The sequence below is a fragment of the Gorilla gorilla genome, chromosome 20 (genome assembly GCF_029281585.2).
Source record: "Gorilla gorilla gorilla isolate KB3781 chromosome 20, NHGRI_mGorGor1-v2.1_pri, whole genome shotgun sequence".
Taxonomy (NCBI): domain Eukaryota; kingdom Metazoa; phylum Chordata; class Mammalia; order Primates; family Hominidae; genus Gorilla; species Gorilla gorilla.
This window is the reverse complement of record NC_073244.2, coordinates 64,171,757-64,199,622: the sequence shown is the minus strand read 5'-3', so window position 1 is coordinate 64,199,622 and position 27,866 is coordinate 64,171,757. Positions and strand designations below refer to the sequence as shown.

The 27,866-nt window shown below is 48.7% G+C and overlaps 1 protein-coding gene across 1 annotated transcript in view; it reads right to left on the bottom strand.

The window, feature by feature from the left end:
• Positions 1–4,481: 4,481 nt before the first annotated feature.
• The window catches only part of PPP2R1A (protein phosphatase 2 scaffold subunit Aalpha), a 34,844-nt gene continuing 11,459 nt past the window's right edge, over positions 4,482–27,866 (bottom strand). The window contains exons 3-16 of the mRNA XM_055370317.1: positions 26,533–26,623; positions 22,509–22,609; positions 19,386–19,618; positions 18,048–18,195; positions 17,771–17,926; positions 15,000–15,114; positions 14,819–14,889; positions 14,233–14,367; positions 11,052–11,225; positions 10,667–10,727; positions 9,783–9,937; positions 8,659–8,801; positions 5,092–5,183; positions 4,482–4,935 (exon numbers count right to left, since the gene is read on the bottom strand). Of these exons, the coding sequence (XP_055226292.1) occupies positions 4,919–4,935; positions 5,092–5,183; positions 8,659–8,801; positions 9,783–9,937; positions 10,667–10,727; positions 11,052–11,225; positions 14,233–14,367; positions 14,819–14,889; positions 15,000–15,114; positions 17,771–17,926; positions 18,048–18,195; positions 19,386–19,618; positions 22,509–22,609; positions 26,533–26,623 (1,692 nt within the window). The 3' untranslated portion in view covers positions 4,482–4,918. The remainder of the gene's footprint in view (positions 4,936–5,091; positions 5,184–8,658; positions 8,802–9,782; positions 9,938–10,666; positions 10,728–11,051; positions 11,226–14,232; positions 14,368–14,818; positions 14,890–14,999; positions 15,115–17,770; positions 17,927–18,047; positions 18,196–19,385; positions 19,619–22,508; positions 22,610–26,532; positions 26,624–27,866) is intronic.

Genomic DNA, 27,866 nt, shown 5'->3' with positions numbered 1-27,866 from the left:
AGTGCCTCAGGGAGAGAGCTCCTTTTGCTTGGTAACAGTAGTATCAATTAGACCAGATGGTATAACAGGGGCTGCAGGTTCATCTTTTCTTAGTGCCTTTCCCCACCCTTAAGAATCTTTTGGGACTGTTCCATTGCCGTGTGATGCAGGCACAGAACTCAAGAGTGAACACGCTGAGAATTCTCGATGCCAGGCTGCCCAAGGCCACAGTGAGCATCAGATAAGGGAGAACTATTCCTTTGTTCTGAAAATACTTCATGACTCAGGGCTGAGCTCAATCTAAATGACATGCAGCGTTAATTTCATTTTCTACTTACTATGTAGTCTAGGGTTCCTCCTGTTTCTCTGCCACCTAGAGATCAATTCATTTTTATCAATATTTGGGAAAATCAGCGACATAAATCAGGTAAGAGGACCCTAGATCCAGCCTCCAGGATCCTGCCCTTTGCCTGTTGATCCTGCCCTTTGCCTTTCCACTTTTCTAAATAAATTACACTAGCACAGACACACTGACATGCAGACTCTCGGGAGATACCAGCGCATAAGCACCTCAGAGCAGTTTGGGGATGACAGGTATCAGAGTGAGGGCTGGGGCTGGGGCTTCTATCTGAAGTTCATAATCTATCTGTGCGTGCCGGCTAGCTCCTGGGAAAATCCCAGGGTATTTCTGTGGCCATGGGGGAGATTATTGAGACAGGGCAGGATCCCTGCAGAACAGTGTCTCCCAGACACTTATTTCCCTTTTCATGTGAAGATCTCTGGATCAAGCCTCCATGATAGGGCTGATCTGGAGACCACTGTGGATGCTGTGAAAGCCTCTGATCACATAGGAGAGTAAGCTCTGGCCTCAGGAAGCAGGATCCTATCCAAGAGAGCTCCATGCTCCTGGAGGTGAGATTCCGTATGCTTCTTCAGTAGAAGGCCACAGACTGATCACATATCTTTTAGTTTCCCAAAAAAGAAAAATTTTTAAAGTATTTTTATCCATGTTAAGAGTAACAGCAGCTACTCAGGAGGCTGAGGCAGGAGAATCGCTTCAACCCAGGAGGTGGAGGTTACAGTGAGTGGAGATTGCGCCACTGCCCTCCAGCCTGGGCAACAGAGCGAGACTCCATCTCAAAAAGTAAACAAAAATGGCTGGGCGCGGTGGCTCACCCCTGTAATCCCAGCATTTTGGGAGGCGGAGGCGGGCGGATGACCTGAGGTCGGGAGTTTGAGACCAGCCTGACCAACACGGAGAAACCCCGTCTCTACTAAAAATACAAAATTAGGCGGGCGTGGTGGCACATGCCTGTAATCCCAGCTACCTGTGAGGCTGAGGCAGGAGAATCGCTTGAACCTGGGAGGTGGAGTGCCAGTGCACTCCAGCCTGGGCAACAAGAGCAAAACTCCGTCTCAAAAAATAAAATAAAAGCTTAGTATCTGTACAAAATATACGAAAAAAGAGGAGTAACAGCAAAGGAACACAGACCTGAATTAACTCAACATAGAAAGCCTAAGTATTCATGAATAGTAAACATCTGCCATTTGCCTAGAGAGTGAGATTGAGTTCTAGCCCCTCATTCTTATTTTCAGCATCAGGGAAGGTCCATTCTCCCTACTGCTCTAGAATATGCACAGGGTACAGGAACAGCAGGGTGGGGACTGAGGCTAAGCCCAAGCTAAGGGGTAGGTGGAAGCAGATTCCCGCTACTCAGCTTCTGTCAGGAAAGGCATGTGCTCTTGGGGACAGAGAGCAGTGATTCCCCATGAAGAGTTGGGGCCTCAGGTTTCCCTTCCCTCCTCCGAAGTCTGGGAAGGACCCAGTTAGCCAACCCAAACTTCAAGCTACTAGTCTCTTACCCTTCCTGGAGGCTGACTGGGAAAAATCCAACCCTACAAAGCCTGTAACCCCCCACCACCTTGCAGCTCTGTATGGCAAGACATCAAGAGATAAGGGGAAGGCCTGCTGGAGTCAGGGCCTGGCACTAAATCTTTATTGGATTTTCTCTTTTTGACAAGTTCCTGAATTATTATTTTTTTTCATATGGGGTCTTGCTCCGTCACCCTGGCTGGAGTGCAATGGCCCAATCTAGGCTCACTGCAACCTCTGCCTCCCAGGTTCAAGCAATCCTCCCGCCTCAGCCTCCTGAGTAGCTGGGATTACAGGCGCCCTCCACCACGCCCAGCTAATTTTTTCACACTTTTAGTAAAGACAGGGTTTCACTGAATTGGTCAGGATGGTCTCGAACTCCTGGCCTCAGGTGATCCATCCACCTCGGCCTCCCAAAGTGCTGGGATTACAGGTGCAAGCCACTGTGCCCACACCATTTTTTAAAATTTATGCCTCATGCCACCAGCTTGGGTAGATGAACCTGGCCTCCTTCCCTCCAGCCCTGATGGCCACAGGCAGAATCTTGTCGGTGCCCTGCAGTTCACTCCTCGGGGCTGAGGCACCACCTCGTCATCTTCATCTGCCTGGGGGAGCCATGGTAATTCTCCTCTAGCGACAACCACAGCTCAAGCACCATAGGCAGATTCTGCACCCTGAGTCAAGGGCATGGTGATTCTAGAGCTCTACTCGTGCCCCTATGCATTAGCCAAAGGCAACAAGTGACTCGACCTCATCCGCATCCAGATGTCTGGGTCAATGCAGTGGAAGGAAGGGGTCAGTGAAGAGGCTGTTGGCGAAAACAGCCAAAGAAGTGCAGTCATCACAAAAGGAGACAAAATTTGTGTGTGGGCTCTGAAGAACAGTGCTGTGGAAGGAACCATTAGAGATGGCCAGTGTGACTGCTGGGATTTAGACCTAGAGAGCGGGAGAAACAGGCCAGGGTCATGAGTCCTGGCTCCACACAGTCTCTCCACCCTGACCCAGCTCCAGCATCAAACTTCAGCTGCTACAGAGAAGGCCAGGTGTACGGAGCAAACAAAGCCTGCAGCCTGGGAGATTAGGAACCGCTCCTAACAATGGACTTAATAACATCACATTCATCACCTGATTGGATTCTTCCAACATGAAGCTCACAGAAGGTGAGTTACCTCAGTCCCTTCTCCTGAGAGCACTCCCTCAGTAACACACTTGAACGAGTCTCCACTCGGGCTCTGCTTCTAGAGCACATGACCCAAGAAACCAGGCAACTCCTGGTTAACTCAGGACTCTGCCAGGGTTCAATAACTCAAGCTGTCCTTCACCCTCGTCTCTCATACTCACTCCAGTGGTCGCTGAGTATCACCTCATTACCCAGCACATCCTGGGTATCCATTGCACCTCCACCTCCTGTAATGATCCCATTCCATCACTTGCCCAATCTTGCAGCCTCAACATATCCCTGAGCCTTGTCTACATACACATGTCCAATTCTAGACCCCACCTCTGAGCCATAGCACATCCTCAGCCCTAGACCCACGTAGCATTAACCTCACTCTCAAGAGAGAAAAACTGGGTTAGTATTTAAGGCAGAACCTGGGCCTCTTGTTAAAATGAAGGCTCTGCCTGAGCAGGTCGCGCCAGGGACGAGAGGCTCTGCATTTCTAACAAGCTCCTGAGAGTGCAAAGGCTGCTGGTCCACTGCACTCTTGTTACAATGGACCAGCAGCGTTAACCATGGGGAAAGTCAAAGTTTCCAGCCATCTGGGCCACATTCCAGAGTGCAGGAAGGAGGAAAGGTGGGGGATCACGCCTTCCCCCTTAAGAACACTTCCTAGAAGCTGCATATACCACTTCTGTTCAACATCTTTTTGGCTAGAATTTGGTCACAATACCACACCTAATTTCAAGAGACACTAGGAAAATACCTTGAATCCATGTAGTCATCTGCCCAGCTAAAAATCAGAGCTTCTACATTAGGAAGGGGAGAATAGATACCGAGAGATAACTGATCTATCTTGCCACAGTTCTCTCCCTAGTACCGTCCTGATTACTCTGAGACTGACCTCCTGGGGACAGGGTCCAAGCCCAAGTCTTCTTCAAGAACACAGGAAATGGCCCACAGGGGGTTCTCTGCCAATGTACAGCTAACTCTGCTTCTCATGTTGTGTACTTCTCATGTTGAAACTGTTACACACTTTCCAGGTACTAATTCACTTGGTCCTCACCACCCGCCCTGCAATCTAGGTATTACTGTAACTCTCATTTTACACAATACAAAACTGAGCTCATAAAGACTTAACAAGCTACTCCTAGTCACACATCTATTAACTGAAGGAGCCACAATTTGGACCCAGGCAGTCTGGTTCCAAGGCACCTGCTCTTAACCCCCCAAATACTTGGCCAACATCTATGAATCTGAACTGCACTGCAGGACACCACCCAGAGCACCTCGTGGACCCTCTACCCCAAAGGCCAGCAGCACTCCTGGGGGGATCCCCAGAGAATTCTTTCGGGACACAGGGGTATAATGGGTCCTGTAACAAGATCTTCTCCAGAGAAAAGCGCAGATGTTGTGGCTCTGGGGTGGTGCCCCCTCCTCCATGCTGATGACTAAGGCCAGAGGACCGACTACTTCTAGACCTTTATTTCTCTGTGAAAAGGGGGAAAATAAAAGGAATAAAATAAAAACGGCACAGTTGACACACAAAAAAAAACCAATGAGGGGGAAGACGGGAGGTGGAGAAGTAAATGGGGGAGGGGTTCCCATTACAGCAGCAGGATCCAGTGACCTGGGATGCTCACATCTCTCCCAGACGTGGGCGGAGTAGCCCCTTCCTCCCAAGGTCACTGTCCTGTCCAACCCCATGCTCCCCTAGCCCGTTGGGAGGTGGACAGTGAGACATCTTCCCAGGCTGGGGAGAGGAGGAACCGTGCTGGGGGAAGGGGCCTGGGGTCAGACCATGCACAGGGAGTGACAGCCAAAGGCCCCCCCGTGTCTCCCCAAAGAGGGACTTGTGGGGGTTGGAGGGTGGACACCAGAGGCCAGTGTCTGCTCCTCTTCCAGCATCAGGCGAGAGACAGAACTAGGAAAACAGGAACAGGCAAGAATCAGAACCAGAGCCCTCTCTCTGCCCACAATGCCATGGTACCTTCCCATCCCAGAAGCTGCTGCCCGCAGGCCCAGCACCTGTCCTCAAAGTCCACCCTCCTGCTAGGGCTCCGTGCTTTCTAGGTCTTACCAGTCAGAGCCTCCTGGGCAAAGTATTTGACGTCCACATCCTGGTCCTGGGTCAGCTTCTCTAGGATGGGCTTGACTTCACTCTGCAAGGTGCTGGAAAGCGAAAGGAGACAGGGAGAGAGAGGGTGAGCCAGGATGGACTGGGGCAACAGGTGGGCACAGGGCTCTTGGGCAAGAGAGTGTACACAGACACGGACACACCAAACCCAAGGTGGGAGGAGTCTCAAGAATCCAGGGCACACACAGGAATTAGAAATCTCTGATCACTGCACAGGATGGTGACCATAGTTAATAATAATATTTTGCATATTTCAAAACAGCTATAAGAGAAGATTTTGAATGTTCTCATCACAAAGAAACAGTAAACATTTAAGGTGATAGATATGCTAATTATCCTAATTTGATCATTACACATTTGCACACATTATTGAAACACTACTATAGCCCCATAAATATGTAAAATTATGTGTCAATTAAAAGTAAAATCAGGCCGGACGTGGTGGCTCACATCTGTAATCCCAGCATTTTGGGAGGCCAAGGTGGGTGGATCATCTGAGGTTGGGAGTTTGAGACCAACCTGGCCAAACCAACATGGAGAAATCCTGTCCCTACTAAAAACACAAAATCAGCAGGGCGTGGTGGTGCACGCCTGTGACCCCAGCTACTTGGGAGGCTGAGGCAGGAGAATCGCTGGAACCTGGGAGGCGGAGGTTGTGGTGAGCCAAGATTGCACCATTGCACTCCAGCCTGGGCAACAAAAGCGAAACTCCGTCTCAAAAAAAAAAAAAAAAAAAAAAAGGTAAAATCAAGCACGGGGGCTCAAGCCTGTAATCCTAGCATTTTGGGACGCCAAGGTGGGCAGACCACTTGAGGCCAGGAGTTCAAGACCAGCCTGGACAACATGGGAAAACCCCTGTCTCTACTCAAAGTACAAAAATTAGCCAAGCATGGTGGTGCACACTTGTAATCCCAGCTACTTGAGAGGCTGAGGCACAAGAACTGCCTGAACCCAGGAGGCAGAGGTTGCAATGAGCCGAGATCGCACCACTGCACTCCAGTCTGGGCGACAGAGCGAGATTCTGCCTCAAAGGAAAACCAAACAAACTGCAAAAAACCAACCAACCAACCAATTACTTAAAGGTCAGAAGTATGATTAACAAGGACAGACTTCTCTGGGGCCCCAAACAGGGAGATCAGAGCAGGCTGGGAAAGTGGAACAGAATCTCAGAACCCCCAAGTCTCTGAGGCCCAGCAAATGGGTATCTTTCATTGATTTCACACATATTCACTGAGGCCTACAATGTATTAGGAGTGAATACGGAGCTAAATCACTCTTGATTTCTGCCGTGAGGCACCTGGGCCAGGAGGAAGAGACCAAACTGGTACGTAAGAGGGGAGTGGTAAGTGGCCCCAAGGGGAAGTTCCTGGTCCTCCAGGAGCCCAGAGGAGGCATCCACTCTCATCTATGGGGCCCAGGGAAATCCGCCTGCACCAAGAGTGTTTCGGAAAACGGAGGAGGACTTCGGAGAGAAACTAAAGCTGAGGTTGTGTCCTGGAACAGACAGAAAGAGAATTCTGCAGTTGTGGGTCCCCCACTTTCAGTTGACAGTTCCCTGTTCTCCCCAAATAACCACTATTCTTACTTCCATCATCTCGATTCCTTCATTCTGCCTGTTTCTGAACTTGACATAAATGGTGTGTTTTCTTGGTTTTGGCTCCTCACTCAACATGGTATCTGTGAGAGTCACCTGTTGCTGCTTATAGCAGGCATTTGTTTCGTCACTGCTGAATAGTTTTCCACTGTTTGAATGAACTAAAATTTATCTCCTCTACTGTGGACAGACATGGAGGTTGTTTCCGTTTTTATGGCTACTATGAATAAAGCTACCATGAACATTCTTCTGACAGAAACAGCACTCATTTCTCCTGGATAGAGACCCAGGAGTGGAAGGGCTGTTTCACAGGCTGTTTGTATAACAAGCTTCACCAAATTCCACTCCAGATCCACTCCCGTTTTCAGAGTGATCAAACCCTAAATGTACAGCCCCACGTGCAATGGATGAGAGTTCCAGCTCTTCTATGTCTTCACCATTTGCACCACTGAGTCTTTTTTAGTGTTGGCTGTTCTGGGAGGTGTGTAGTCATATGTCACTGAGATTTAATTTGCATTTTCCTGAAGGCTAATGATGCTGAACGCCCTTGTCATATGCTTACTGGCTATTTGGAGATCCTTTTTCAAGTGCCTATTCAAGTCTTTTTCCCCATCTTTTTCTTGTCTTGCCTGATTTGTAGACAGGTATTGTGGATGAGTCCTTTCTCAGAAACATATATTAAGACATCTTCCTCCAGTCAGTGGCTTGCATTTTACTTTCAAAATGCTGTCTTTTGAGAAATAGCGTTATATTTTACAGAAGGTCAACTTACCCATCACTTCCTCTGGTTTGCTGTTTAACAAATCTGTGCCTACGCTAACTCAAGAAGATATTTTCCTACATTTTCTTCTAGGTCCTTTATTTTAAAAATCTTTCTGGTTCTGGTCTGTCATCTCAAATTAATTTGTTTATGCATTGAGGCGAGACTTCTTTTATTCCTACATGGATATCAAATTGACTCAGCTATGTTTTTTAAAAAACATACGTTTCTCCACTGAACGGCAGAGGTGCCTACTGTTAAACACATGTGGGACTGTTTCTGTACCCTTGATTCCATTCTATTGGGCGATTTAAATATGCTTGTGTTCACATCTATTTTAATTACTGTGGTGTCATAAGTCTTCGTCTCTGGTAGTATAAATCAGACAACTTTGTTCATTAGAAGTGTCAATTTTCCACTAAAGAACCTGTTAAGATTATTGGGCTTATACTGAATCTAAAGATGAGTTCAGGGAACTGTCCCATCCGTGAATATTACGTAGGTCTGCTTTAATTTTCTTTGAGACAGTCTCGCTCTATCGCCCAGGCTGGAGTGCAGTGGCATGATCTCAGCTCACTGCAACCTCCGCCTCCTGGATTCAAGCGATTCTCTTGCCTTCAGGCTCCCAAATAGCTAGGATTACAGGTGCGTGCTACCGCACCGGCTAACTTTTTGTATTTTTACTAGAGACGGGGTTTCGCCATGTTGGCCAGGCTGGTCGTGAACTCCTGACCTCAACTGATCCGCCCACCTTGGTCAGGTCTGCTTTAATTTCTCACATTAGTGTTTTACAGTTTACACTAGAGGTGTTACATACACACATCTTTCATTGAATTTATTCCTGGCTATTTGATATTTTTGGTGCAATTATAAATTATACACATACTTACATATAAAACATAAGGTGATTTCATTTTCTAATGACTTGTTGCTAGTATACAGGACTGCCAGCCCATCACCCCCTCTTTCTATTTCATGCTGTGATGTTCATTTTACAGTTGAGAAAACAGACCTTGAGAAGGGAAGGGAGCCAAGGTCACACAGCAAGCATGGAGCGCTGCCAGGCCTCTGACCCTGGGCTCTACCTTCAAAGGTGAAAGATTAAGGTGCCCACAAGAAGCCCCTGCCAGTGTGTGGGGGAGTATCCAGACCTCACCTGTTGTCCAGGATGGGCCCTATCTTCTGCAGAGACTTGGCCACATTGAAGCGGACATTGGCAACCGGGTCCCCAGCCATGCGCAGAACCGTGGGTAGCATGTGCTTGGTGGTGATGTCCTGCCCACAGACCTCAGACAGCACCTGGGGGCCAGTGAGTGGCAGGGGTGAGTATGCAAAGCTCCTGGCTAACTCTCATTTCCTGCTGCCTCTGACCAGGCCACTCTGGTGATCATCAGGCCCCACAGAGGCTGAGCAATACGGGTGACTCAGTTAGTGGAGTGAATCTCCCAACTCCACTAACACCATCCTAACACCATATCTCCATTCTGCGATGTCCCAGTTTCTCTGTCCTCAGGCTTCCCTTAATTATTCTGGAGATCGACCTTAATTACCAAGCCCTAGGATCCCTCCTTAAAGCAATGCTCTCCAGAGAGTGGTGTGGGAAGAAATGATCAGAACACTCAGTTTTATTTATTTTTAAATCCCTTCCTTTCTAGCCCTGTGTATGGTTTACACATAAATAAGTAGTACATGAGATAATTATAATCGTAGGAAAAGCAAATAGACAGGAGCACTTCCCATCTGTAGCGTAACTGTTCTAAGCCCTGTGCGTGTATAACCTGATTAATCTTCACGCTCACCAGGCTGTGATTACCAGTATGAATTCTTTACAGTATGAATTCTTTACAAATGAGAAGACCAAAGCATCGGTTAGGTAACTATCCAAGGTCCATAGCTAATATATGGCAGTACCAGAATTTAAAACTAGGTCTGACCTAGAGCCCATACACTCACCCAACGCACCACAGATAGAGACACACATTTCTCAGGGAAGGAGAGGGGTGCTCATAAAGCTTGAGATCGCTGCTCCAACAGGTCAAGTCTTCCAGGCCCTGGGTCCCTCACCATCCAAGTCCCCAGTCCCAGAGGCCCTATGACCCTGACCCTGGGAGCCCCACCCCCTTGCCTGCAGTTCCCCAAGGACTCATCTCTGGATAGAAGATGCACTCCATGTCTACATTCCCAAGCCAGGGGTCTCCCTTGGGGAACCCTCTAGCATCCCTCTTCTCCCACGCGCTCCAGTTCCCTAGGGATGGGCCAGCAGGCAGGTGGAAGGCTCACATTGATGCAGAAGAGCGTAGTCATGCGGTGCAGGTAGTTGGGGTCTCCGGACATGGCCAAGACCTTGGGGATGATTGTGGCATGGGCCCACTCCTTCCCAAACTTTTCCACTAGCTTCTTCAGGTTGCTGGTGGCTGCCTCGCGGATGGCATATACTGCAAAAGGGTGAGGGTGAGAGAGACAGGGATTTGGAGGTGAAGAACTGATGTGGGCAAAATGTAGGTCACACTCACCATGGCTTACAAAGCAGCCCCTAGGTGCCAGGCTGCATGTGAGCCAAAGAGAGAAAAAAGGACTTACTATGTGCTATATCTAGTAACTGTTTTTTTTTATACAGTATCTTTTCAACCACTCCAAGAGGTAGGTTCCACTACTGGCTTCATTTTACAGATGGGCACACTAAGGCTCTAAGAAGTGATTTGCCTAAATTATGTGGCACTTATTACTTCAAACAGGGCTTCACAGAGATAAATATTACCTTTTATTTTTTACCTCTCTTAGTGTAAACAATGAGCCATTCTCATAATGGCCCCAAGGGACCAGAATAAGAAGTTTCAAAGAATGAGTGTGGGGCTCATTCAAAGACAGCAGGTGACTTGTTTTAGATCTGACAGCCCCAAGGGCAGGATTCAAAACCCTGGTCTGGCTGCTCAGTGGCCCTGTGGCTCTCCACTACACCAGGCAACCCCTGGGTGATCTGTTTCGTCCCCCTGCCACTCAACACTTCTCTAGGACTCTAACAAGCACGCGAGCTGGTCCATACGAGCATCCAGCGGCGTGGGGAGTGACTCTAGCCTCCTCCACCGCCCGCCACAGCCCCAGCCAATCCATCCTGCCTTTCTGGAGCTCCCATCTCCTCTTGCTGCTCCTGTGAAGGTACTCACCATGATCCACAAGCCAGGCCATGCACAAGGAGTTAAGTTTCTCATCAAAGAACTCCACTCCCTACAGGAGAAACCAAGGGTTCCAAGGTAAGGGTTCCAAGAGAGCAAACAGGGGGAGCTGCTAGCCACATCCCACGGAACCTACACCCAACCTAGAAAGACCGGACATTTCTCAACTTTGTCTGAGGTGCTCCTTTCCCTCCTCTCTCTTATTGAATCCAATGCATCTTTTAAGGCCCTATTTCCTGGGTCCCTTCCTTCGACTCCCCAGGCAGTTGTCACAGCCTCCACTAAGCCTTCAAAGCCCCATTTCCCCATCACAGCCCTGGACATACTGCACCTCCCCTGAGGCAGCACTGCCTGGCCCCCAGGCCTCCTCACTCACCAGCTGTCCAGCCAGGAGGGGCATGTACTCAATGATGGCCAGCCGCACCCGCCACTTGGCGTCCTCAGCCAGCTCCACAATGGCAGGGAGCAGGGACTGGGACAGCTGCCGGATGCCAATCACCTCGTTCACACAGTCCAGGTTAGAGATGATGTTCAGCCGTACCTCAGGGCACTGAGGAGAGGAAAGAAGGATTCTGAGAGAATGCAATGCACACAGCAACCCAGGACAGGATGGAAAGAGCTCAGCTGCATCAACTTTTATGGACATCTCCCGAGGGACTACTCCTGTCCAAGCCCAGCTCCCTGTTCTGGGAACACATTAACGGCACACAAAAAGCAAGCAGCATGGATCACTAACTTAAGCAGATTTTTAAACCTTACAATAGTATCACAAGAAATGTTTATCCATTTTGAAAGGACTTTAAGAATCACAGTAGGAAAATACAGCACCCTGGAAAAAACAGGCAGACATGATTCTTCTAATCCTAGCTCCGCTGCTTGCTAACAAGGGTTCCTTTCTGGATATCAATCCACAACATGGGAGAAGGGAAGGAAGAAAACTATTTCCTTATTAAAACTATTTTAGTCTAAAAAAATAAATAAATAAAGGAGCACTGAAATGAATCAATAACCAAGTGAACAAGCCTGGCAGGCTTGGGCTGTTGAAACCCTGCACATTCTGAGGATAGGACTGGCCCTTGCCCAGCTCCAGCCCTTGCTGTGTGAGCCTCAAGGTGCTGAACATGTGCGTGAGAAGAGAAGGCTCAGAGACTATACCTCACCCATTTAAAAAGATTTCTTTTTGGTGCACCAGTAAAAAGGTAGCCTTTTTCATTTAGACAAGTTTATAAATTCTGGTGAGAGTCAAAATGTAAAATATAAAGTTTAGAAATCTAAAATGGAAATCTCAAATATAAGTCAGATGAATTCCTCACACCAAGAAAACCATGCTGGTTCTTTTCTTCTAAGAGAAGCTGCCCTGAGACAGGCTGGCTGCCAGCACACGATTACCATACAGTGCTTGCTGAAGGTGAAACTGGAGCAAAAAGTGCTCCAGTCCTAGCGCACTTGCAGCACGTATGGGCTTGCCTTCAAACCGGGCTGAGCCTGGATCCTTCCCTCATGCCAGAGGCAAAATGATCCCCAAAACTCTGGAGAGGTGTGAAATGACACAGCAGACAACTTGAGGGGCTCTCACCTGCCAAATTATGCCCATTAAAGCATCAAAAACAAATATAAATTGTATTAATATCTACAAAGTGATTATAAAAACTATGTGCATGTGAAGCATAACTCAGATGACTTAAGTCATAAAATTCGTCATGAACATTAATGAAGATTCAGACTTTTAGCAACTGACGTAATTAACTGATTAAAAACAGTACAGTTAATCACCCACCAATAGGGAAAAACAAAAAGAACAAAAAATATATTAAAAATAGCGCACTCTTTTCAATGTATTAAAAAATGGACTGTAATTCTGGGGCTAAGAGATTACTCCACTGTAACAGAATTGAATAACGTAACTTTTAGGGGCATGGGGGACTGAAATGTGATGCAGTACTTTCTGTTACAGTATTTCCTCCAACTTTCTAGCAGACTGTGTGGGCGCCTGTGTATAAAAAAGAAAGAAGGGGATGCGGAAGAAAGACTGAGGCTTTTGGGAACAAAGATGTCACACACCAGCAAACAATTGCACCATCTGCCCAGTTTTTCACCACCAAGGCCAAAACCACCATGTGGTCCCTTCTGCCTCCTGAACAATCTTGAATCCTTCCGTATCACTGCAGCCTCATCTCTACATACCACTTAGTCTAGCCTCAGCCTTCCAGATTCCCACAGCCTCCGGTTTGGTCTGCCTACACCGCTGCTGGCCGCCTCACTTCAATCTTTCCTTCACATAAGCCTCAGGGTGCCTTCTAACACCAACTCTATTCTGGCTCTCCCGCTTGCCCACACTCAAGTCCAAACTCCTTCCCCAGTGGTCACCCTGATGATCTCTCCAGTCATCACCCAGCACCGCCTCTCATCCTTTGTAATACAGGCAACCTGAACGGCTGGGTGTGGTCACGTGACCCTCCTGGCCAATGGGTGTATGGGGTGCAAGCACATGTGAGGAATCTCATCCTAGACTGTTATGAGAGAGAGAAAAAAAATCCACCACCTAATTTAAGCCAGAATGTATTCTGGGGTCTATATTACAGCACCTTAGCCTAAACCCTAAAAAACATGAACTCATCCTTAACAGCACCTGTAACACCTTAATGGCATCATGGGACTGCCTGTCTCTCTCCACTGCCAGTCTCTGAAGGCTTTTGAGGATCAAAACTCTTATTCTAGGCTGGGCACGGCAGCTCACGTCTATAATCCCAGGCCTTTGGAGGCCAAGGCAGAAGGATCGCTTGAGATCAGGAGTTCAAGACCAACCTGGGCAACATAATATCTTGTCTCTATGGAAAATGTTTTTAAAAATTATCTAGATGTGGTGGCTCTTGCCTGTAGTCCCAGCTACTTGGGAGGCTAAGGTGGGAGGATCACTTGAGCCTGGAAGGTGGAGGCTGCAGTAGACCATGATAACATCACTGCACTGCAGTGTGGGCAACAGAGCAAGACCCTATCTCAAAACATAAATGAATAATTTTTTTTTTTTTTTGAGAGAGAGTCTTGCTCTGTTGTTCAGGCTGGAGTGCAGTGGCGCAATCTTGGCTCATTGCAACCTCCGCCTCCTGAGTTCAAGTGATACTCCTGCCTCAGCTGCCCGAGTAGCTGAGATTACAGGCACTCGCCACCATGCCTGGCTATTTTTTGCATTTTTAGCAGACACGAGGTTTCACCATGTTGGCCAGGCTGGTCTCGAACTCCTGACCTCAGGTGATCCACCCGCCTCAGCCTCCCAAAGTGTTGGGATTACAGGCGTGAGCCACCGTGCCTGGCCATAAATAAAAACTTTAAATTTCTATTTTTCATATCCTCAATGTCCAGGAAAGGCCTCATGAAGAGTGCCTGGAGGAATGAACGCATGAACACACAGCTATGCCCACAAACATGCGACTCAGCAAAGATCTGGATGTCTGTTGAGATATCAGGAGATTCCTGGTCAACCTAGGTAAACCCTAGCAATCTAGGAAGACCCAACTGTCCCCTCCACAAACCCAGAGCTGAGATCCTGGCGCCCTTACCTCATCCTTCAGCTGAGCCAGGAAGAGGGGCAAGAGGTGCTCGATGGTGTTGTCTTTGCCCAAGATGGGAGAGAGACCCATGATGACTGAGGCCAGGGCAGACTTGACATGTTGGTTGGCATCGGACACCAGCTCCTGGGAGAGAGAAGAGGTAGGCACAAGGATCAGTGCAACCCCTGCAGCAGCAAGTGGCCAAGCAGATGCCAACTCCTAAGAGACAATAACCTGCTTCTGCCCCTCTCGTTCATAGAGCAGGGGATGGCTTAGGGTACAAGGGAAATCACTATTCCTTATGAGTACCACCTACTTAGAGTTCAATGACCCCTGCTCTCAGCAGCCCCCACTCCAACCCCAAAACCCTGTGAATGAGAGGACTCTGACATCTGAGGTTCTAGAAAGTACTTCCACCTTTAAGGTCAGCCTCAAGCTGCAGTCAGGACCCTTAACTGCTTGAAACCCAAGAGCTGCCTGGTCCCAGAGGGCTGGGAACCTAGTTTGCAGCTGACTATCCCCAAAGCCTTGTCTCCAGCCCCTCTTTTTGGCAGGCTCGGATCCACTTGGTTCCTCCCATCAAATTCTCTGTTACCTTGATGCAGGGCAAGATCTGGGACATGATCACATTCTCCCGACAGTCAGCTGAGAGGTTTTCACAGAACTCTGTGGGCAGGGAGAGGGAGGCAAAGGGAAGTGAGACCTGATGTGCTAGTTCCACCTCTAGCCCCTCGGATACCCACCCCACTTGCTGTGTTCCGGCTGCCAGCACCAACCTTTGACCTTGTGGGAGGCTGCGGCCCTCACCTCGGCCTCACAGTCTTTCATCAGGTTCTGGAAGGCAGGGACCAGGTCTGTCTTGGTGATCTCAGGCCCCACTGCTTTCTGGAGCTGCAGACAGGAAGGAGGAGGGGGAGAGTGAGAGGGGCTAGCAGTTTACTCTGGGCTAAGGAAGCCAAAATCAAAGTGAAGGCACCAGAATTAGGGGACAGAGCGTGGGCCTTGGAAGCAGTGCTAAAATCTAATTCGAGTGCCAAGTCTGGCCCCGGGGCAAGGCTCTTCACCTCGCTGAGCCTCTTTTGCTTCCAAAGAAAAATGAGGACTGCAAGGGCACCTACCTCACAGTGTTGTCAGCATTAAAAATAACACATTTCCGTATTATTCAGGCTACTGAGGTTAAGTTTTCTGTTACCTGATTCAAAAACATTCAAATGACATAGTGACTGCAACTTTTTGATTTATATATGGCTGTATTTCTTAAAGATCTGTTACCAGAAGCACGAATTACTTTTGTAATGAAAATAAAACAATAGGCCAAGTGCGGTGGCTCATGCCTATAATCCCAGCACTTTGGGAAGCTGAGGTGGACAGATCGCTTGAGTCCCAGAGATCAAGACCAGCCCGGGCAACACAGTGAAACCCTGACTCTACAAAAAACAAAACAATTAGCTGGGTGTGGGGGCAGGCACCTGTCGTCCTAGCTACTCAGAAGGCTGAAGTGGGAGGATCACCTGAGCCCAGGAGGTCAAGGCTGCAGTAAGCTGTGACTGTGCCACTGCACTCCAGCCTGGGTGTTGGTGTGAGACCCTGTCTCAAAATAAAAATAAAACAATAAAGATTGACAGAAAGGAAGGCACTCTAGGGCTGGGCGCAGTGGCTTACACCTGTAATCCCAGCACTTTGGGAGACCGAGGTGGGTGGATCACTTGAGGCCAGGAATTCGAGACCAGCCTGGCCAACATGGTGAAACCCCATCTCTACTAAAAAATACAAAATTAGCTGGGTGTGGTGGTGCACACCTGTAATTCCAGCTACTCAGGAGGCTAAGGCACGAGAATCACTTGAGTCTGGGAGGTGGAGGTTGCAGTGAGCTGAGCCTGTGCCACTGTACTCCAGCCTGGGCAAAAGACTGAGACTCTGTCTTAGAAAAAAAAAAAAGGGGAGGCACGCTTGGCCCTGCCTATTTCATGGCACCAGGCATGGAAAGACGCACGGCTCCTGCTGCAAAGCTGGTTCCTGAAGACCTGGTAGGAAGCAGGACAGTTCATTATGAAGACGGGAATGAACAAGTAAAAATCTTGAAGGTCCTCATGATATCTTGGGAAAATACTGCCGTTTATTCATCTTGCAAATATTTACTGAATGTCTACTATGTGCCAAGAACTGGTTTAACAGCCTAAAATTCCTGCCCTTATGGAATTTTTATTCTAAGACCTAGTGTGACACAGTTTATGCAGCTCAGGAGACAAGGACGGGAAGAACCTTCCCTAACTGTGGTGATGGTACGCTATTCTGAAGCTCTGAGTCCTTCCCGCAAATGCCAGTGGGAACCAGCATAATTACAGGCAAAGGGCGCCCCAGGGTGGAGTGGCACTCAAGGCCTCTCTGATCCCACCCTGCCCTCTCTCCTGCTTTCTCTCAGGCTGGGCCATCAAGATCAGGCCTGAATGTTCCTGCTGGCACTTGCTCTCGCCTCCCAGGGCTCTTTGTCCTCTGGCTGGAACAAAGTTCCTATCTTAGCTCTTACCCACTCATCTTCTAGAACCAGCTGTAACACCACCTCCCCTCCTCAGTGCTTCCAAGGCCCCACATCTGTCTGTCTGTCCCACACCCGTGACACTTTATAATCAAATTTCCCCTAAGTCAGTCTTCCCCTCCAGACTGCCTGGCTCCGTGAAGGCCAGGGATGTGCCGAATTCACTGGCCCAGCAAATAGCTGGTGCTCAGCAAACATGTTTGTGGGATGAGGCAATCTGGATCCCTGTGGAAGGAGCACTGTCCTGAGAATCACAGACCTGGAGTCTTGTCCCCTTTCTGCCTGGCTGGTAGTGTCACTCTGATCAGTTAATTAAACTTTCCGGGGCTGGGCGTGGTGGCTAACACCTGTAATCCCAGCACTTTGGGAGATGAAGGCAGGCGGATCACTTGAGGTCAGGAGTTCGAGACTAGCCTGGCTAACAACATGGTGAAACCCCGTCTCTAATAAAAATACAAAAACTAGCCAGGTGTCGTGGTGGGCATCTGTAATCCCAGTCCCTCAGGAGGCTGAGGCAGGAGAATTGCCTGCACCCGGGAGGGAGAGGTTGCAGTGAGCCAAGATTGCGCCACCACACTCCAGCTGGGCAACAACACTCTAGCCTGGGCAACAGACTCCGTCTCAAAAAAAAAAAAAAAACAAAAACAAACAAACAAAAAAAAAACACCAAAAAACCCCACCTTTTTGGGCTGTCTTCCCCTTTGTGAAAGGACAGCTTGATTATGTCAGGAACACCCCACATGTGCTACCCTTCTCTGCTCCTGTGGCACTTTCCTCCACGCAGCCTTAACTTAGCCTCAGAATCTTTCTCAAGGCAGCACTTTAAGATGCCATGTCAATCAACCAGGATTGGCATATGAAGCGAGACGCAGTTAGAGGATCATAGAGATCTTATTGCTCAAACGCCCAATGATTCCATCGGCCTAATGGAAACCTCAGCTCCTATATGCTTCCCTTCTGAGGGTGTCAGTGTCCCCACCAGTGGGACAATGTCAACGGTCGCTCATCTACCTCTGTGAACTTGTCAGCCACCATGTAGCGGACACGCCAGGACTTGTCTTCAGCGGCCTGGCGCAGAGTGGGCATCACCAGGGCCTCCAGATCCTCCTGGGGCAGAAGCTGGGCGATGTTCACGCACGCCTCCACCGCCAGCAGCCGCACCGAGTCCTGGGGAGAGGAGAGGAACAGTGGGAGGGCAGCAGAGGCCTTGCTGAGCTCTGGGATTCTCTTTCATGGGCAGGAACCACCAGAAGGACGGGAGAGCAGAGGGCCAGGAAGCAAAACTCACCTGCTCGTCAGAGGCCAGGTTGGAGAACATGGGGATGATCTCACTCTTGACGTTGTCCAGCTCCAGCACCTTGGCAAACTCCCCCAGCTTGGAGGCTGCGGCCCGCCGCACCATGGGGGTGTCATCTGAGCACAGGTTCCGGAAGTACCTGGAAGTCGGGGACGGGGATCCTGAGGCAGCAGGCAGTATGGCAGAGAGGAGCAAGCACAGACTCTGCAGTCGTGTGGGTCCAGGTTTTAGCTGAATGACCTTGGGCAAGTGATGACCCCCTCTCTGTCTTCCCAGCCCTATGAAACGGAGCTGATAGTAAGCAGTACCTACCCCACAGGTCTGCATGAGGTTTAAATGAAAATAATGTGTGTGAGACACTTCGCAGATTGCGCATAATAAATCTAGTCAATGCTAAGTGCTGACGATTACATCACCATAAAAATTGCTTAACCAACGGGCCAGGCACAGTGGCTCATACGTGTAATCTGAACACTTTGGAAGACCAAGGCAGGAGGATTGCTTGAGCCAAGGAGTTCAAGACCAGCCTGAGCAACATAGTGAGACCCCATCTCTTCCAAAAATAAAAAATGAGCCCAGCGTGGTGTTGCACACCTGTGGTCCCAGCTATTTGAGAGGCTAAGGCAGGAGGAATGCTTGAGCCCAGGAGGTTGAGGCTGCAGTGGGCTATGACTGCACCAGTGCACTTCAGCCTGGATGACAGAGCGAGATCCTATCTCAAAAAACAAACAAACAAAAAACTGCTTAACTAAGAGGCAGGTCTAGAGCCACAGAAAGGCTTTATTTTTCAGCAGCAATTGCTTCGGTCAAAGATGGTGGGGGCCAGTGTAAGTATCTAAGCATGTGTACAGCCATAAACCAGAGTTCTGGAGTGAGTCAGGCTCAAACCTGGGCTTGATGGTCAATTGTTTGCAAAGTAGAGGAGCAGGAGGCTGAAAACTGAGGTGGTTTATCTGCCAAAGGCACTGCACCTGGGACAGGCTGGAGATACCATCACATGTGATTTGCTGAAAGTTTTTATGTTCCAGATTTTGCTCTAAGCACTTTATGTGTGATAATTCTTTTAAATCCTCACATTAACCAGTGGGAAGGAGGACCTGTCATCAACTCAATTCCTAAGTGAGCAAGGGGGCAGAGGTGGTAAACTGACACGTGGCCGTGTCCAGAGACCAACTCTCGAGGATGTGGCCTATCAGGTGGTAAGCAGGAGTGGGAGTGGAGAGAGTTCAGGGGCATTTGGGCCCCAGCTAGACCGAAAGGAGTCTGAGGCTTTAGAGAAGGTTCCAGCTGAGATGGGAGCTTGGAGCTTCCAAGGAGGCAGAGACTTACTGTCGAAGTTCCGCCTTCACAGCACTGGACACTCGGGGGTAGCAGACGGAGAAGAGGCCGCAGGCCGAGGTGCGGGAGGTGAACCAGTCGCCGCCCGCCAGCCGCTTCACTAGCGGCACAAAGTGTGCCTCCAGGTCAGAGGGCGAGTGCTCGTGTGAGATGGCCCGTAAGGACTCCACTGCCTTGTCCCGCACCACTGTCTCCTCGACTGTGGCCAGCGACTCCAGCGGTGGCTGTGGTAGGAACACAAAGTCACTGGACAGCTCCCTCTCCACCATCCCCAGCCCTGGAGCCCCATCCTGCACCCCATCATGGGCTCATCTCCTCAGAGAAAACTTCCCTATTACCCATCCCGACCTTCATTAAAATAGCCTTTAAAAATGGTTGCAATGAATGATTCAAAGGAAAAATGTAATATCATGCCAGCCAGCAGAAGGTCTCTGTCAGCGAGCCTTCCACAAAGGTTCTTATTTAGGGGTCCTTGAAGGAGTTTCACTGGGGTCCATGAACCTTAAAATTACACACGTCGCTTTCTGCGGAGAAAGTTCTTAGCCTCTCAAAGTGCAATGATCATCACTGACACTGCGTAGAACATCTACTCACTGTGTGTACTAGGCAGGACCACCGTGTTGTACCAGGGGTGCTTGTTCTTCCTCACTGAATTCTATAAAGCAAGTCCTGATTTTAAAGAAGAGAAAACAGGCCGGGCGCAGTGGCTCACGCCTGTAATCCCAGCACTTTGGGAGGCTGAAGCGGGTGGATCACGAGGTCAGGAGTTCAAGACCAGCCTGGCCAATATGGTGAAACCCCGTTTCTACTAAAAATACAAAAAAATAGCTGGGTGTGGTGGCACACGCCTGTAATCTCAGCTACTCGTGAGGCTGAGGCAGGAGAATCACCCGAACCTGGGAGGCACAGGTTGCAGTGAGCCGAGATCGCGCCACTGCACTCCAGCCTGTGCAGCAAGAGTGAAACTCCATCTCGGGAAAAAAACAAAACAAACAAACAAAAAAAACAATCCTCACACTGTAGCTACAGGAGTCTCTGTAATTAATTCCATTTCACCACTGCTGAGAGCGAGGGCCGGGAGTGGGTCTGACACATCTCTGGGTTTCCACAGCCTAGAGACCTTGCTCAATGTTTGTGGAATGAAGAAACTACACAAAGCCATTTTCTATTTCTTATAGCCTGTCAAAATCCAGGTTAACAGCCACCTCCTCCAGGAAGCCTTCCGTGACAACTTCCCATCCCACCTAAGCAGGTTAGGTGCCTTCCCTGGGTTTTAAGGACCCCCCTGCCTCCCTTGTTTACAGCTCTGAAAGCAACCAGGAGCCCTCTGAGGATAGCACATAGGAGTGGCTAAGAATTAGGGGCCTGGGATCGAATCTGGACTCTGCCTCTTCCCAGCTCGGGCAATTCACTTAAATCTGCCTGTGCCTCAGTTTCCTCATCTGGGCAATACAGCTAACATCAGTATACAACTGTGTAAGGCTCTAAGGATGTGCACTGCAGGCAATGAGCAAGCACAAGCTATTCTGATCTAACTCTTCTCTGGTTTCCAGCACTGCCTGTCCCAGACAGCCCCAGGATATGTCTGCTGGCTGACATGAACGTCAGGCACATCGGTCACAGGGAACCACTTCCCAAAACGAAGCGTGGCTTGACTGGGACTTTCCTCACTGATAATGTTCTGTTGGGAGACCCTGGCCAGGTAGGAGAAGGATCCCTGGGTCCCAGCCCAGCTCCACAGCAAGCCTGAGTCCCAACCTCAGTTGCAGACCCTGGGGGCCCTTGTTGAAGCCTTGTGGTTTCATAAAAATAATGTCTTCTGCTCCTAAGTCCTCTGAGAAGCTACTGAAAGCTATGAATTCACTGCTCAGAAGTTCCACCTGACAAATACCAGGCAGGGGCTACAGATAATTTTGTGAAATTCAAGGAACCCCTTCTAGGCTGGCCCCCAAACCTCATCATGCTCATGTTAGTTAAGCCCTGTTTTGTGTAAAATGTATGAAACGATCTATTTGTATACAATTTTCTGTGTGTCCATACGCCCAAATTATACACATATGCCCAGATGAAGGCTGAGATACCCGAATTTAATGGTAACTATCAAGTTTCCTTAGATAATGCTGTTTGGGAAAAAACAAATTGTTATATTGACTCAAATCCCGAGATCCCAACAATGATAAGCACCATTCTTTATACGCCACTAGAGCTAGGAGAAAGGCTGCTGCTAACTAAAACACCATCAACTGCCGGTGCCACATTGTATCTCTAGCCACAGTGAAATACACAATCACTGGGGGAGTGGGGCAGGGGCAGAGGCAGAGGCAGCAGCGGCCGCCCAGCACTCTGAGAACAGTGAAAACCAGGGGACTAGGTAACCGGTAGGGTCTGCCTTCCCAGATCATCTTCTCTCAAACAACGCTGCTTGTTGGGATCTGGCCCATCTTTGTGTCCTTGGCCATCACCTAGCACGGGACACACAGGCAGGCAGTGGGGTGGGGACCTGGCAGACAGTCAAATGGACAGACGAAGAATCCCAGCTCTGCCATCTACTAGCCATACAATCTGAAGAGACGCTTAACCTCTCAGTGCTCCAGGTGGCTCACCCATAAACAGGGAATCCCTCCTACCCCAAAGGCTGGATATGATGTCACAGCAACAATAATGACAATTGCAGTTAACATCTGTTAGTACCTACTAAGTGCCAAGTACTGTGCTAGGGCTCTTCAAGATCATTTAAAAAGGTTTTCATAACCCCATTGTGCAGATGAGAAAGGTACAGCACAGAGAGGTTAAGTAATTCTCTTACAAGTCACACAGCAAATAAGTAGTAGAACCCAACCTGACTCTAAACCCACAGCCCTGTATGTAGAATCCCAGGTAAGGCCTGGCACTGGGCACCTACCTGACCACTAAACAGAAAGGAGGACAACTGCACCCTGAGTTCACGATATTAAAAGCCACTCCTGACTTGTTGGATTAAAGCGGATGTCCATGGCCCGGCTGTTCTGACGTGATCCCCACGCTCTCTGACACGCTCCCCTCCCTGCCCTAGGCCGGCAGGGCCATGGGCCGACCCTAAGGGGTGGGCAAGAGGACTTCCTGCCTTCCACTCACCAGCAGGCAGTGCACGTACTCTGGGCCTCCCACCAGGGTAGTGAAGGTTCCCAGCTGTTCTGCCAGGGCCAGGAGGACCTCATCTTCATCATAGATGGTATCTGTGGAACCAAGACAGACTTCGTGACTATCCCATCTCAACTCTGACCCCAGCCCAAGCTCACAACACATGCACTCCATTCTGCTTCCTCAGGCTGTCAGCACTCAGTTCTTCCATCCGCCCGCTTGCTCCCCACTCTCCACCTGGGCTGACACAGATATTAAGGTACAGGCTTGGCTGGGATAAGAGAGCCCTAAGTCCTGCTTCTGCCCTCTAGCGGGTGTGAAACACTGACTGAGTGATTCCACCTCTGAGTCCCAGCTTCTGCGTCTGTAAAATGGTGTTCACCATCCCTCCCTTGTAGCAATGGTTACAGTGAGGAGCAAATATGACTAGGTGTATAAAGTGCAGAGCATGGTCAACGAGAGCTTTTTTGGGGTCCAGCTTCTCCCCTCAGCACTGTTCCCTCTGCCAGAAATTTATTTTTATCCTTGGAGATTCAGTTTAGCAGCCCCTTCTTGGAAGATTTCTATGATGTCCGCTACACCTTCTCTGGGCTCAGTCTCTCTCTCCTTCCATGCCACCTTTACCACATCCTTAACATAGGCTATAATCAGCGAGCCCAGGACTGGCTCCTCTCTGTGCCCCAGTTCCTGCCAGAGCTGAGCACAGACAGACAGCAATTCAGGTTTGCTGAAAGAATGAATATGTGAAGGGAAAATCTGTTCTGTCCCTAATGCCCACATCCAAAGGCCTCTCTCTTAAGCTCCATCCTCTCATCCCTGAGGCAGTGGGAACTGCTGATCTCTGCACAGCACAAGCTGCTAATATCCCTGGCATCTACTGGCACTTAAACCTCCTGCATTTAAGTTGGGTGTATGGCAATCCAGCAGCCAACTGCATTTCCCAGACGCCCCTGCAGCTGGCAAGGCCACGTAGCCTTGCTCTGGCCAAAGGGGTGTGAGTGTAAGTGGTGGGTTCAACTTCTGCATCACCTCCTTACCACAACCCTCTCATTTAAGGAGTCATTATCATCATCTCCATTTTACGGTAGGTTCAAATCTTGCTTTACTGTTGGCTGCTTATACAGCAGCTCACTTCATCTCTCTGAGCCTTTGTCATCCCCTAAATCACAACAGGGCTGTTCTCACTTCACAGGGTTGTTCTGAGACTAAAGGGAAATAAATGCTTTCAGTGAAGAGCTCAGCACAGGGCCCAGTAGGAGGGTTAGTATCTCTGCCTCTTCCTTCAATAAATAAATTCTCGCCAATATGACTCCAGCTACACTGTTCTTAGGCTCGTTCCCAGCCTCAGTTTCCCTGGCTCCCTCTGCACACAGTTAAAACCACCCTCCCTGTTTTCTCTGTCTCCTGAAGACCTTATGCGTATCCACGGACTCAATTCTTATTCATCTTTATCTCCAGTCTAGACCTTATAGCCAAGCAATGCTGCTGAAGGCCAAACACCTGGGAGCTGCCAGCACCTTGTCTTTCCACCAATCCACAGAGAACTATCCTTCTTGGAAGGGTTGGCAGCTCCTTCTGAGCCAAGCCTGTCAACCCTCCCAACCTAAGGTCACTCTGATCATCACTAGCTGTCGCCTGGGAGACTGCAACAGCTTCTTACCTGGTTTTCCTGCTTCCACCTTTGCCCCTACACCATCTGATCTCCCAGACCCCAGAGTGACTCTTTCAGGTGTAAAAGAAATCCCGACACTCTTTCATTTCAATCTGCCAATAATTTCAAAGAAACCTGATCTCACATATTGTGGTCACTGTTCTTCTCCAACCTCATGTCCTCGTCTCACTCTCCCTTAACAATCTTGCTCAACCCATGGCTACCTCACTGCTATTCTTCCAACACACTGAGCACACATCTGCCTCTCCCCACAGCCTGAAATGCTCTTCCCACAGAGTTCCACATGGCTGGTGCCTCTGTTCCACTCAGGACCCTCTGCCATTAAGCTTCCATAAAAACCCAGAGGGTTCAGAGAGCTTCCAGATGGTGAAACACGTGGAGGTTCTTGAGGGTGGTGGGCTCAGGGAGGGCACGGAAGCTCCAGGCCCTTTCCCCCATACCTCATTCTCTGTATCTCTTCATCTGTATCCTTTGCAATATCCTTTATAATAAACCAGTAAACACAAGTGTTTCCCTGAGTTCTATGAGCCTAATCAAACCCAAAGAGGGGGTCGTGGGAACCCCAACTTGAAGCTGATCAATCAGAAGTTCCACAGGACCAGTGACTGGTGGGCGGGGTTGGGGACAGTCCTGGGGACTGAGCTGTCAATCTGTGGGATCTGACACTGTCTCTGGGCAGACGTGTCAGAAGTGAATTAGAGGACAACCAGCTGCTGTCCACTGCTTAGTTTGGGGGAAAAAACCCAGACATATGGTCACAGAAGTCATGTTCTGTGTTATGATTGCTGTGGTGTGAAAGTAAAGGAAAGTCACAGAGTTTTCCCTACACACCCCGAGTATTAGGTACTGCTCTTATTAGACTCCTTTACAGACAAGGGAAATGAGGCTAAGAGAGGTGGAGTGACCTACTCAGGTTTTCCTAGCAAGTCAGTGGCACAGCTGCTTATTGCAAACCCAGGTCCAACATTTTTCCTCTACAACTTCTTCACCACTTTATTATCCTGCCATGCTTCAGCATTCTAAAGCTTTCAAGTCTCCCCAACAGTTCACCAATAGAAGCCACCTGGTTTGGGGCCATTTGTTCAGTGTCATACGAGCAGACACCTACTCTTCATGTACCATCCAGTCAGACACACCTGCACCCCTCAGTCACTAGCTGTGCCACTGTAGGCGAGTCACTGCACCTCTTTAGGCTCCAATACCTCATCTGTCCAGTGTGGGGAGGGGTAACAATCTCAAGCTCCTTCCTTTCCAGGATCATCACTAGGTCCAAGTAAGATGTTCCCATACACAGAGTTTAGTGACAAAGCACTCTGATCCTTCAGCTGTGATTTCAGCTGGTAATAAGTATAAAATATGAAGTAGTAATGGGAATAATGATAACAGAGAATTTACTATTAATTGCGGTCCAGTCTGTGTCAGACAGTATACTAAGTGCTTTACCTACATCCTCACAAACAGCAGTGCTTAGTAACAGCCTGGCAGCTATCGCTTAGGCGGCACGTACTACACAGTGTTATAATCACCTTACAGTATCTTATTTAGTCTTCATGTTAGGTTACATAATTATGCCCATTTCACCTGTGAAGAATCTGAAGCAGGCTGATGTAAAATATCTTGCCCAAAGTCACACACCTAGAAAGTGGTAGAGCTCGGATTTGAAATCAGTCATTAACCAATGCTGTCAAGTTAAAGGCCAGAATGACTAGATAAATATCCCTTCTCAGTTACCTCCTAACTGCACAACCTTGGGCAAATGAATCACTTCACCTCTCTACACCTTGGTTTCTTCATCTATAACATGGGGACAGTAGTATTACCTGCTTAAGGCACTGCTGTGAGATCAACTGGGTGAAATGATGGTGATGTATGTTTACTGAGTACAGGCAGCTTTCTAAACACTTTATATGAACTCAATCCTCACAAATACGGTGTAGAACACCACCTGGCATACAGTAAGCATATCATAAGTATTAGCAATTGTTATTAACATTGAATGCTCAGATCAACACTTTGGCACATGGATGATTATTCCAATCTACAGATGAAAAATATAAGAAACAGGTAAACTAACTTGTCTAAAGTCACCAGCTTCCAACTGTTGGAGCTGCAACTCAAACCTCGTTCTATCTGCTTCTAGATCCCTTTCACCATCTGTCTCCATCATTCCAGACCATTCTTTTAGAGCAAGACTGCACTTCTCTGAATCCCTTTTCCCACTCCATAGTGTCTAACACAGGGCAGACATTCACAAACAATATGTTAAATCCACAAGTCTTCTCTTATATAGTGAAAACCACCTCCCAAGAGTCCCCACATCTGGGCCCCAGGGGTCCCCTTTGTTACCTGTAAGGAAAGGCAGAAGCTCACTTCGGGTCCTTTCAACCCCAAGGGCCAAGGCGATGGTGGACAGCTTCTTGATGCTGTTGAGGCGAAGCTAATGAGAGAACAAGAAGAGGAGGGGAGAATGTTAGAAACCCCAGACACGCATGAGTTCTGACAGCTCTGAACCCAGTCAGCCCCTGGAAGCCTTGCTTGGTTACATGTGAAGATGCTCAAGAGTAATTTGGCAAACACCCACCAAGAGACCCTGTGACCTCGAGTGAATCATTAAATAACAACAATAGTAGTGGCAGCAGCAACAAATGCAAAAGCATCCCTTGGGTCTTATGGAGGTGACACCTACTCAGTTGCACTTTCCAGGACCACTCTTGTTGAAAACTGTACTCCCTCTCCTCCTCTCTCTTCATCACTTTCTCCTGTACATAGCATCATGTAACATGCCAATGCACTGTACTTTAACAGCAGCAGCCACGTTTATAACACGCTTCCTCTGTGCCCGGTCCTCGGCTAAACACATCCACACACCTGCACCCATGTCACTAGCTGGAGTCCCATTTTACAGACAGTGAAACAGGCTTGGGGAACAAAAGCCCCTCTCAGGGTCAGACAGCTAAGATCGCATGGAGCAGGATTTAAAGCCAGGATTGCTGGCTAAGTGATTGTAAAAGAACAAACAACACTCCAGCCTGGGCAACAGAGTGAGACTCTGTCTCAAAGAAAAAAATTATTGTAATAAAATGACTACAAAAACAAGAGTAGCATTAGCAGTAGTAATAATACCACCAGTATAGGAGGCTGAATAGCAGCCTCAAAAAGTTATGTCCCAGTGACGTGCGTGTCAAAACAGTCTTTGCAGACGTAGTTAAGTGTGTCCAGATAATATCATCCTAAACGGAGGGTTAGCCTTGAATCCAGTGACAGTGTCCTTCTAAGAGACAGAAAGGAAGACAGATACAGAGGGGAAGGCACGCATGTGAAGATGGGTGGAGAGACCAGGAGATGCATCCACAAGCCAAGGAACACAAGGAATTGCTGGAGCCACCGGAAGTCCTAACTTCCAGAGAGGCATGGAATGGGTCTCCCTCAGAGCCTCCAAAAGGAACCAACCCTGCCAAGACCTTGATTTCAGACTTCCGGCCTCCAGAACTGTGAGAGAATAAATTCGTTGTGTTAAGCTACCCAGTTCATGGTGATTTGCTGTGGCAGTCCTAGAGAACTATTATATTTGGCTAACACATATAATAGATCTCAGAACAAGCATTTACATGTTGGGACCTCATTTGATCCTCCAGATCCTAAAAGAAAAGCATGGCTAATATCCTCTTTTCACCACTTTG